The sequence below is a fragment of the Leptonychotes weddellii genome, chromosome 3 (genome assembly GCF_054177405.1).
Source record: "Leptonychotes weddellii isolate Sample4059 chromosome 3, ASM5417740v2, whole genome shotgun sequence".
Taxonomy (NCBI): Eukaryota; Metazoa; Chordata; class Mammalia; order Carnivora; family Phocidae; genus Leptonychotes; species Leptonychotes weddellii.
The window spans coordinates 94,685,542-94,698,009 of record NC_138371.1 but is presented as its reverse complement, the minus strand read 5'-3'; the positions used below and the strand labels follow the sequence as shown (position 1 = coordinate 94,698,009).

Sequence of the window (12,468 nt, the reverse complement as noted above, 5' to 3'; positions counted from 1 at the left end):
GAGCCCTTTGTTGTACAGGGTTCAGAATCCAATGGAAGACAGCCTTAGTTGAGGGGAGCCGGTGAGCCTTGTTCTCTGCATCCCAGGGCTGTGCAGGCTGTCAAGGGCGGGACATCAGACCTTTAGGCCTCGAGCCTAAAAAGGACACGGTGCAGGGGGACCGCACACTCCAGCGCATCTAGGATACCCTGGCTGTGAAGCAGTGAAACCTAGCAGTGCTCAGAAAAGCCGCACGCGGTTCTTAGGAAAAGGCATGAAACATCATGACTTGCAGTAAATAGTAAATATCACGTTGTCCTGAGTTTCCTGTCTGAATTTTTGGAATCCTGTGCTCGCTTCGGCCACACATATACTAAAATTGAATTTTTGAAATCCTTATGGGCCTTTTTAAAATTTGTTAATAATAATAAGCCTGTGAAGTACTTTCCTGTCTAGTTCCTGAGACCAGAAGAGACAGATGCTTTCATCAGTAGGAGACAAAGATATGACTGGGAATCTATAGTTGGGTGCTCTAAAGTCAAAATTCAGACAGTGCATTTGAATTCTGGCCACTTCATTAGTGTAGGAATGGAGAAAATACTTTTATCTCCTTTGGGAGTTTCTTTATCATACCCATTAAGTAGCCTTTTTCACATTTGCAACTAGTCAAAAAAATATTTTTTGTGAAGAACCAACAGAAGCTCATCTTGTGGACAGAAGTTTATTTCCAGGTTGTCTTTGCATAATTTGGGGGGATTCAGAAGGAAGCATTTATGTCATTGGTTCTGCCGCTTGTGGGAAAGTCTGTGACGAGATGTTGCAGCTGTGATAAATGAGTGCACTCCCATCTAATACTCAGGGTTTTTAGCTCCTGTGGTTTAGGAAATGCCTTATTCATATTTTTTTTCCCGGAACACATAATTTTAAATGAAGGGTTACTGGGCTTGAATGACCCACAGGAGCTGACAATTTACTGATCATTTCAGAGAATAGATGATCATGCTTACCTCTTCATGGTTTTTAAGATTACAAAATAAAAATTACCATGTAGCCTTCTCTGCTCTTTAGGAAAAGGAACTTAGATTTTAGTTCAGTTTTATTGGGACATAAAACATTTGGTATTGCTATATGTTTAAGAACTCTGAATTTTAAATGATTGGCTTTTTTACACAGTGAAAAAAATATGTGTATGTTGGAGTACGAGAATGCTAACTTTCTTTTAGTTTTATCTTTAAAAAACACGAGGAAAGTTGTTCCTTTGGGGGAATGGTACTTGTAGGTAACAGAATTTATAAGGGGTCAACTTCCCAAATTTTGATTTTATCAAAATTGCCACATATGAGTAGAGGTTGGTTTAATTGTGCCCTGAAGCCATGAGTTTGTAAAGCCGATATGTATGCCAAAAGGCTCCAGTGTGATGAGTGGAGATTTACCTACAAGACCTTTTAATCTTTATAACCTCTAAGTTGAGAATTGCCTGAAATTTTGAAACATAAGGAGGACAGAAACCCTAGTGACATGAGGCTGTCTGATAAGTGATTTTTTTTAATTTGCCTTGGACTGAATGTACGAAAACCAGGCCTGCAAGTTAAATTGGGTGCACAGGTTTTATTTCCCATTTTGAGGGCTCTTCTAGAAGAATGGCGGTGTGATTGGAAGAAATTCTTCAGCAGCTCTTTTAAAAAGCTGCTCGGTATGGATGTTCTGTCTTCATTCCATGAAAGTCAAAGGCTGCTCTCTTCCAGGTCTTTGTTTTCTTCTGGGTCTGCTTTTGTTTGGATGGGTGGGTTTGTTTCTTGTCCATCTCCAGAATTTTTTTTTTTTTTCTGTTGGATAGTTCTCTAATACCTCTTATTTCTATTTCTTTTATGTACGTTTTTTCTTTCATGTCTACTTTCTCTGTCATAACACAGTATGAATATGAATGTTCGTAACAGGTCATAATGTAGAACTTAAATATATTTTTTACTCTTTGTTGCATTTATTGAGTAGATTTTGTTTTTCTTAAAGACCATGGAGTATTTTGTATCATCTCTTTAAGGCGTATGTAGGCACTTAGAATAATATCACCAAATTAATATAGGGAAAACAAACAGACTCTCTCCTTACAGAAGAAATCTGTATCTGAGTATAACACAAAAAGGCCCTTTTAACTCCCCAAAATTGATTTTAAGGGTGCCCTTAGGTCTTAGTGACACATGTGAGTCCCTGTGGCAGACAAGAAACAAGCCGTTATGCTCCCCTCAGGGGAGAGGTAAGGTTGGCATTGAGCCAGCGTTGTCGAGGTGCTATAGATCCATGAAAAGGTGTACTAGGAACAAAACCTCTTTATCTTCAGGTTGACGTGGTATCTCTTGACTTTGTCCTAGCCAGAGGAAAAAACCAATCTCCCCTCATTTGTAACTGAGCTCACTTCTCACATAAGTTGTGGTTTCAGTTCTCATTATCTGTGGTGCCTGGGAAACCCCAGCCTGATGAATTGAAGGGTGCTGGACAGGAGCAGTGAGCTTCTATAGAGGAAGGCACTCAAATCTCGTTCCTCGGGATTCCCACAGATTAAAACATGCCAATGAGAGTGCCTCTTTTCCTATACGCTAGACTATTAGCACAGTCTTAGATTCTTGCCACTCTGGTAGGTGTTAGATAAATGGCATTCTTAATGTCATTTTAATTTTTTTTCTTATTGAGTGAGGCTGAACAATATTTCAGACACTCAAGAGCCATTTCTATTGTCTGTTAACGGTCTTTTCCTAGCTTTTGTTCATTCTTTATTGGGTTGTGGCAGTGGTGTGTTGGAGCTGTCTTGACTATTTCATGACAGCCAGTTGTTAAATTTTCAGACATTTTGTAATCTGGTTGATTTCATGTCAGTAGCTGGAAATTGGCCATGGTGGGAATAACACCAGGGAAATTGGAAAACACAAATCTGCAGGAACCTTCCCCAGCCCCCTGCCAATTGTTAAACATTTACCAGCACACTGCTTGTTGGTGGACTTCTTGTTGATTCCTAGAAACCTTTTATATGTTAAGGAAATTAGCCCTTTGTGATATGAATTGTAAACATTTTTTTCCCAATTTTTCATTTTCTTTAACTTGCTCATAGTTTTCTTCTTGTCATACTGAGATTTTACAAAAAAATTAAGTAGTCAGACTTACTGAACTCCTAATGGCTTTTAATCTTAAGTCATAACTAGAAGGGACTTTCCCATTACAAGTTACAAAGGATTTCTCCTATGTTTTTTTTTAGAACTTCTGTGGTTTCATGTTTTACATTTTAATCTTAGGTTCATTTGCTGTTTTTCTTGGTGTAAAGTGTGAAGTACAGATCCAACTTAACTTTTCCAAAGCAAAACATGAACAAATGGGATCTAGAAAAAAAATTTTTTTTAAAGCAACACATTATGTTGAACTACATATCAGTCCTTATGAAATGAAGCAAAAGCAGTGCTGGGCGCCTGAGTGGCTCAGTCGTTAAGCATCTGCCTTCGGCTCAGGTCATGATCCCAGGGTCCTGGGATCGAGTCCCACATCGGGCTCCCTGCTCGGCGGGAAGCCTGCTTCTCCCTCTCCCACTCCCCCTGCTTGTGTTCCTGCTCTCGCTGTCTCTCTCTGTGTCAAATAAATAAATAAAATCTTTAAAAAAAAAAAAAAAGCAGTGCTTAGAGGGAAATTCATAGCCTTAAGTTTATATTAGAAGAGAAACAATTAGGAGGTTGTTTCCAATTTGTTAGAAAAAGAACAGAATAAACCCAAAGGACAGTAAGAAAGAAATAATAAAGAGTACAAGTTAATGAAATAGGAATTAAACATTCACTAGACAGGATTAAGAAATACAAATTGTATGAGGAATTGGCTAATCCCAGTCTTCCATAAACTCCAAGAAGAGAAAGTGGGACTACTTCACTCATTAATGCAGCTGGGGTAGCCTTAGCACTAAACCAGAGAAGGTACAGTTGAGGCGTTATATGTGAGTGTGTACATTATAAGCATGGGAGTTTATCTCAGGTTTAATAGCTTAGAAACTTCCTGATGAAGCTCAGCACATTTAAAGGAAGAATCCTTTTATCTCAGAAGATGCCGAGAAAGCATCAAAAAATTCAACAAACATTTTGGCAAATTCTTAGCAGTTAGGAAAAGGAGTTTTCTTAGTCTGTTGAAATATCCTACTTTTTGTGAAATTCCAGAATTTTTTTTCTTAATGTGGCTCAAAGTAACGAAGCCTGCCCATGTAGGTGCATACTACATGTCCGAGACAGCGGGGTTAAGGCAGAGAAATGAAAGGGTAGAATTTGAAGGGAAAAAAACTGAAGTCTTGTTTGTAGATGGTATTCTATTTACCTAACTCCAGATAATCTACATACAAGTTAGTAGAATTAACAAAAGTTTAGCAAGGTTCCCAGAATTAAGATCAAAATATAAAGATTAATTACATTCACATTTGTCAAGAAGTTAGAAAATATAGTTTAATAAAATATAGTGTGTCATCAAAATAAGGCACCTTTGAATAAGTCTGTAAAAATTGAGTAAGACTTTTAGAAAAAATTATAAAGCTTTGTTGCAGGACATTGAAGAAAGTGAAATAAAGGGAAAAACATGGAAAGATCAATATCGTAAAGCTGTCTTACCACCCGCCCCCATCCCTCAAATTAACCCTGCATTCCACATAATGCCAGTTAAGATTTCAACGGGTCCTTTTAAACTGTATCTTTAGATCCATGTGGAAGAGAGCAAAGGCCTTAGGAAAAAGTGGGCTGATTTCCAATTAGCAAGATTTTTTTTTAAGCTCATCACAACATTTTGATGTTGCACGGGTGTGGACATGTGGACACACTAGACAATTGAGAAACAAGCCTACGTATGTATTTAAGTACTTGGTAAAATGACAAAAGACAGCTTTGTAGATCAGTAAGAAAGGGGTTAGGAAAATTTATTTGGACGTCGGTTAGTCATACGGAAAAAATAAAATGGATCTCTCCTTTACCTCCTACAGAAAAATCATTTCCATAAGTGACCTCACAAATAAAATGTTGAGCAAAACAGTCTAAGTTTTGGAAAAATATATACCCTGTGATATAATTAAAAGCATTTGAAATATATTAAATAATGCCATCTGTTTTGTGGTTATACAACTATATTAAAAGTTCAAAGAAATGCAAGGGGATGATGAATGCTGGGTTTAGGATCAGGTTACCAAATGTTGGGAGAAAATAGGGGGTACAGGGACGCTAGCAAAGATTTTTATTTTTTAAGCTGAATGGGTATGGATGTTCATTTAAAATATCTTTTTTGTGACCTAAATGTTTTACAGTAAATTTAAAATAGGAAGTGAGATTCAGTTGGTTTTTCATGTTCACTTTGCCTTGGTGACTGCCTTGATTTAGCTTGGTGACTTCCTTAGGAAAGTAAAATGCCCTCACTCATAGGCCAGCCAGCCAGCCAGGCAGGCACAGGTAACTAAACCAGTGGTGTGGCCTTGGACAAATTAATGAATCCTCCTGTTTCTCTCTTTCCTCATCTGTAATATGGGAATAATTATATGTTCTTATGAGGATTCCAAGTTCACACATATACAGCTCTTAGTATAATACGATGTCTGTATATATATATATAGCTCTTACTACAGATTCCAGAATTTGTGAATCTTTGCTTAAACTGCTATTAAAATTATTCTTTCTAGTTTTAATTTTTTTTCTTAAAGCAGTGCTTTTATTGCTCTGTACCTCCCCTTCCTGAACCTTTTTCAAGCCTTAGGATTTGTTTTCCTGTATTCCTTTTCTGTAATCTTTCTTAAATGATGAGGTAGAAGTGGTCTTGAGCCAATGTAAGATGCCAATGCGAGTTCTGTTGGTTTGTGTTTTCCATATCAGATTGCTGTTCTGATTGAATTATGGCAGGAGAGGCACTTTGTGCCCACCTGAAACCAAAGAAGCCCTGAATTTTAAAAAGTTTAGTCTCTAACTAGTCTGATCATCAATGATTTTGCATTTCTGAGTTCACTTTTGTTTTTGTGGTTTCATGGTTTAATAATGGGAGTTAACAGATTGCTTTACTTACAGTGCCAAATTCTTTTCATAAGTGCCTATGACATCCATTATTTTTAGGTCGTTGTTTCTCTCGCTACTCCTATACTGCTGATTCTTTCTTCATCTTTTGCAGCTAGAAACTTGTTGGCATACATGCTTTAAAATAGAAGTTCAATGCGGGGCGCCTGGGTGGCTCAGTCGTTAGGCGTCTGCCTTCGGCTCAGGTCATGATCGCAGGGTCCTGGGATCGAGCCCCACATTGGGCTCCCTGCTCGGCGGGAGGCCTGCTTCTCCCTCTCTCACTCCCCCTGCTTGTGTTCCCTCTCTCGCTGTGCCTCTCTCTGTCAAATAAAAATCTTTATAAAAAAAAAAAAAAAAATAGAAGTTCAATGCTACATATCAAAACACATTTATTCTCCAGGGTGCTATAGCTTTTGTTGATTGCTGAGTTAAGGGTTTTGTTTTTTTGTTGTGTTTTGCTTTGTTTTGCATTTACTCTTTTTCCTGTAGTATTTTTCATAAGATGACAGCTAATATTTTCTGCCTTTGAAAATTTGACAGAGGGCGCCTGGGTGGCTCAGTTGGTTAAGCGACTGCCTTCGGCTCAGGTCATGATCCTGGAGTCCCGGGATCGAGTCCCGCATCGGGCTCCCTGCTCCGCGGGGGGTCTGCTTCTCCCTCTGACGCTCCCCCCTCTCATGTGCTCTCTCTCATTCTCTCTCTCTCAAATAAATAAATAAAATCTTAAAAAAAAAAAAGAAAATTTGACAGATTTGTAGGTAAGAGAGTTTAATGTGAAAAAAGTTGTGGAAAAAAAATCCTCAAGTGGATATCACCTCCTCATTGGAAAATATAGTGTGCTAGAATACTTGTAACAGAAGCACCTTCCAGGTTCATGACTCACTCTCAGGAGTTGCTAATGTATCTGCAGAACTTGAGTGTGCAGACGGAATGCGCATGCGTGTGCACACAGGGAACTGGGTCAGGACCACACCGGAGGAAGACACGCGCCCCTGCCGGTGGCCCGTCAGCGCCGCTTGTTCGTGGTGTGCGTGGTGTTCTTGAGTAGGTCACACTGGCTGAAAACACGATGGAAACACCGTTTCTGCTGCCTCTTCCAGGTCGGATCCGCACGAGACGTCAGAGCTCCGGGAGCGCCACCAGTGTGGCCACCACACCTGACAGTCGAGGCCGCAGCCGCGCCAAAGTGGTTTCACAGTCCCAGCGTAAGAAGTATATTTTGTACTGTTATCTCCGTCTTGTTCCACAGCCCATTATACAGTTGAAAGATTGATAGTATGTTCATTACTTCAGGGGAAAAACACATTTGTGTGGCTCTAAGCTGCCGTGAGCAGTCTTGATGTTTGTTGGGTAAGCTTACAACATGGAGTATTCCAGGATGCTTTTGTCTCCTGGCCAGGTGATTTAAATGTTATATTATTAAGCATTAAACATTGAAACGTGGTTTCTCTCCCTTTCCTCAAGCATCTCAAATTGAGACATACCTGGGCTGTGACCCATTTTACTGTTGATAAGGACTCCCTCTGATGCAATTTAAGAGCAGTACCTGGGGATTATTTTAACGTGGAGTTCTCTTTCAGTGGTAATAAGCAAATCCATTAAAAGCTCTCCCCATTAACCCTGTGTTCTAACATTTGCAGCCTGCTCTTCTCTTCCTGCCAGTGTGGGCTCCCGCTTTGCCCAGCTGCTCTCGCTTCCATTACTGCTTGTCTGTACATGTTGAGTCACTTGGCTTGTTAGCATCGGCCATGAAAGCAGCCATAGGTGGAAGGAGTGTATGTAGATCGCTCTAAGGAACCACCCCGGTGTCTCATTTCCCAGCCACACTTGCCTTTGAGTCCCCCACTCCCTCTGTGCGTAGAGCTGGGTGTCCGAGTTCTCCCGGGCAGGGTGAGCGTGTTGGAGGAAGGCTCCCCTTCCCTGGGAGCTGCACACGGTCCCTCCGTGCAGCACTCCCCAGCCCATATGTGTCTGCCTCCTCTGTGGCCCCAGGAGCTGTCTGGCTCATGTAGAGAGTCTGTGGCCAAACCTTAGGTTCTCCTTAGTATTTAGAATGCCCTTCTCAGCTCCTTGGGAATTCAGATACTCTCCCATGTCCCTCTGGTAACTCTAGGCCTCATGTTAAACAAGTGTAATACCTTTCTGAAAAGAAAGTGTAACATCGGTGATACATTGCCACCAGGCTCGTCTGATGCAGAAACGCATGCTTTTGGTGTATCACACAGGTATATACAACACAACATAGGCTGTGCATCTGTATGTAGCCCAGCAGCTTCTACCTTGGGAACACTATCCTGGCTCGGGTTGTTATTTTGAACCCTAGTGATGCCTGGGGTCACCGATGGATAGGGTACTCTGGTCACATGACCTCATAAATATCAGTCAGGTCTTCTTGCAGAGAAATTTTTCTTGACAAAGATGTTCAAGACTCAAAATATGGGTTAGTATGTTAAAATGAAGTTTAATAAAAAATGTCTAGTTCTTTAGCTGTGCAGTGTTATTTCCTTTCTGGGAGAGGGAGGGTTGAACGGTACTGTGCGTTTCTTTATGTCTGCTGTTTATTGGCATTGGCCTCTGCAGGGGTTCCTGCCCCTAGCCTGGCTCACTGCTTAGGAGATGGTGGAGACTACTTTGCTTCTGTAGTGGGGGTGAGGGCAAGGAGAGGGCTTTAATTCTTCAGTCTTGTAGAAATACTGCACCCTAGCTTGGGGCTCCACTTTAAAAGTCTTCAGTTTTACTTGATTCACTAAATTCCACTCACAGGAAGGGAGACAACACCAGCCAGTAATCAAGACTGGGTCTTAAACTTAGGCATATAAATTAAGTATTTAAAAAAATTATTTTAATAGGAAGTAAATATGAGCATATTTATATGTCTTACAAATGTAGATATACTAGCATTCATAGTCCTGGTGTAATAGTAAGTAGATTTCATTAACATTAGATTAATTAGATTTAGGGCCCTTAACAGCATATTTTAAATATTTGAGGATTTAAATATGTGAAGATTGATATTTAAATATTTGAGGATTTGGCATAGGATGTTCAGGTGAAACTAATTAGTAGCAGTTTCTTTGAATTCATGATGTTTATTGAGCACTTGCTATGTGGTAAGCACCAGTTAAGGTGGTAGGGATACATAAATGAGTAGGATGCAGTCACTTCTCTCCGCTTGCTCAGAACTAGAGAGATGTGCCTCCCCGGAGGCCAAGACGCTTGTCTTCTCTGCATCTCCTCCGCCTGGCACCAGACCTGGCACACTGTAGGTTCCTAAGTGTTTCATGAACAGACCTGAAATAAATGCTGATAGAGTATGATGTGAATAAAATAAACATAAGTACAAAAGTAGACTAAGAGGAAAAAGACCTAGAAGAAAAAACTATTTTGCTAATGTGTTTGTGAACAAAGACATTTGTGTTGTGTTGCATGCTGACCTTCTGTATTGTGCTATTGTCTTTTAATCCACTTTTTGCCTGTCCTTTGGTCTGCTTTCATAATCAAGGATCCAGATCTGCTAATCCTGCTGGTGGTAAGCCGTTTCTCTTCTTGCCTTTTTTTTTTTTTTTTTTTGCGTTTTTCACCCCATGTCCCATGTTCCTTGCACAATATTAATTTCTCTGTTTATTATGAGCTTAGTCAGTCTTTTCTGCATTTTTTCTGTATGTTCAAATTCTAGAGTTTGGAATGGATTTCTTTTCTCCTTTTACACAGCTTAATAGTTCATTTGGGTGCTCAAAGTTTTATGGGCATAAGATTAATAAATCCTGAGACAGGTTCTTCATGGTGATGCATACCAGTGATTTTTATAATGAATTTCACTTTAAACTGTAGCTGTCATTATAAAGTCCTAATTTTTGTGAGTGATCACCTTAATGATTAATTTGAATGATGGAGGTGTAGGCATGTGTTTCCAGGTTAAGTGTTCTTTTAAGGGTTTTTATCTCTGGTTCATTCTGTTCTGGTACATAATAACATGCACTTTATGTTTGAGAATTTTATTGCGTTCTCTACTTAATAAGGAGAGTGTATTTCGGTGGATTGATGTGATCTTTAAAATTTTGCTGTTTTCTTTAAGAAAGAATGTTATCTCATGAAAAATGGTTATAAAGCTATCCAGCCACTTACTCATTTATAAAAATTACTATATATGATTTGTTTTTAATTTCTAATTCTCTTGTGTACATCTCAGGGCATGTGGTCTCTGTAATTTCTATTTTTGTAGATTTCTGAGATTTCCTTTGAAACTTAGTACATAGTCGGTTTTTGTAATATGTGTGGAAAAGTGAAAAGAATGTCTTCTGTTTGTTGTACATGTGTGTGTATGTGGGACGTGTGTTTATGCATATCTGTATAATTTTGACTGCTCTGTCAATTTCAGAGGTGTATTAGTTATTAGTTTCTTTAGTTGTTTTTTTTTCCTTAGAGGTGCATTAATAATTATGACCTGAATTTCTCCCTATATTTTTATCAGTTTTATGTATTATATTTCAAGGCTGTGTTACTTGGAGCATAAATGTTTGTGGTTATTATGTCTTCATTGACTGTGATTCTTTTATCAATATGAGATATCTTTTGTCCTTTTTTTAATGCTGTTTCACTCTGTTTTATTGTTTTGTATTAGGTATGTTGTTTATTTTTTATAAACAACATTCAGTTGAGTTTCATTTTTTTAAAAGCCAATCCAAGAATCTCTGTCTTTTAATAGATGAAATTAATCCAGCCACATTTATTATGATTAGTGATATGTTTGAGTTTATTCCTACCATTTTATTTTGTGATTTTTTTATTTACCATGTTTCTAGTTACCTTCCTGCTTCCTTTTCTTCCATTTGTTAAACTAATGGGATGTCCTTGGATCTGTTCTTCCAGTAATGTTTAAGAAACTTCTAATTCTCTTCTTCTAATGGTTATGTTTAAAATTTTTCACATATCAACTCTTATAGAATAAAAAAACGAAACAATAAACACCTTTGTGATTATTTGTAGAAATTTGCTGTGGAACAGGGAGCTGTTTGTACTCAGCCTGCTCTTTGAATCAGAAATTTTACTGTCATTTTTGTAGGACTCCACCTGTAATTCTTCTTTGTATAAACATTCTTTTATGATATTTGATGTTCTTTTATGCTCCATGTAAAAAAAAATAGTACTACCACCAACAAAAAAAGCCATTTTTATATAAAAGTATTTGATCCAAATAATGTGTTTACTGACTTCTGAAATTGTTATAGTTTAGTCCCTGATTTACAGCCATTCTTCAGTTTTGTTTTGTTTCATTTTTAGCCGGCAGCCGGTCAAGTTCCCCAGGGAAATTGTTGGGAAGTGGTTATGGTGGCCTTGCTGGGGGTTCCTCAAGAGGCCCACCTGTGACCCCCTCTTCAGAAAAACGAAGCAAGATTCCCAGGAGTCAGGGATGTAGCCGAGAAACAAGTCCAAACCGAATAGGATTAGGTAAGGATTCTCAAAGACCTCAAAACATCATTCCCAACTTGGTCATGATTTTTATTATAATGTAATGACTTTGTCTAATGTTGGAAATAGAGATCTCCTTTTGAACTGAGGATGTCATTTTGCCTGTGTTAAAAGACATTCTGATTTGTGCTTTTTACAGATTATGGCATGTTCAGGTTTGAATCACAACCGAAAAATACATGAGCCTCACCGTTCAGATTGACGGAAAAGAATTAATGTCACTGTGGGCTTTTGTGTTTTAGAGCCATTTAACAAAATGTTAGAATTGGGGGGCGTGGGCAGGATTGTCTTCTTCACAATTAGGAGCAATGTTGCTTTTCATCTTTCATGGATTAGCGCTAAGTAGCCGTTAGTCTATATATATTTTCAAAAGCAATTTGTAGGGTCCACGTATATTTTGATTTTGATCCTCTCTGACGTAATTGGTGGAACTTATGGTCAAAGAATGTGTATAGTTACTTTTGACATAGTACTGTTCAAACATGAAAACTAGGAACAAATGAAAACCAAATATATAATATTTTTGTGTTGTAGTATTTAGTTTCTTTGTGATAGTGTGTAGAATTATATCAGTTACTCTCAGCAGCTTAGTCTATTCAAATCTAATTTCTATATAATCTATTTAATATAAAAGACATCTTTTGTAATATATTATGAGAAATCTATGTTCATCCTCTTCCTTAATATTTTTACTGTTTTCTAAGGGTAAAAATCTATTAATGTGAAATCAGAGTACTACTATATTCGTAAGTCCTGTTGGCTTTTCTTTCTCATTTATTTATCTTGTTAACAGCTTTACTTGAATGTTTCCTGTGATGCACAGGCACTTTGTTAAACCTTAGGATCAGAAGATAAAACAGATACAGCTTCTGATTTTCAAAGAGCTTGTGGTCTTAGGGGTGGAAATGTAAGATAGTATGACAGATACTGTGATATAATGCTCTGGGACCATAGGAAAGGAGTGTCTTAGGGCCCT

The 12,468-nt window shown here is 38.4% G+C and overlaps 1 protein-coding gene across 6 annotated transcripts in view; it reads left to right on the top strand.

Annotated features, from left to right (window-relative positions):
* Window positions 1-12,468, top strand: part of CLASP1 (cytoplasmic linker associated protein 1) — a 248,232-nt gene that overhangs the window by 168,432 nt on the left and 67,332 nt on the right. For 4 of the 6 annotated variants that reach the window (XM_081814612.1, XM_081814614.1, XM_081814615.1 and 1 more), the window contains 2 exons: window positions 7,124-7,228; window positions 11,304-11,471. In XM_081814612.1, coding sequence (XP_081670738.1) covers window positions 7,124-7,228; window positions 11,304-11,471 — 273 coding nt within the window. Of the gene's footprint in view, window positions 1-7,123; window positions 7,229-9,525; window positions 9,553-11,303; window positions 11,472-12,468 lie in introns of all 6 variants that reach the window. The other 2 variants (XM_081814611.1, XM_081814613.1) reach the window with 1 other exon arrangement.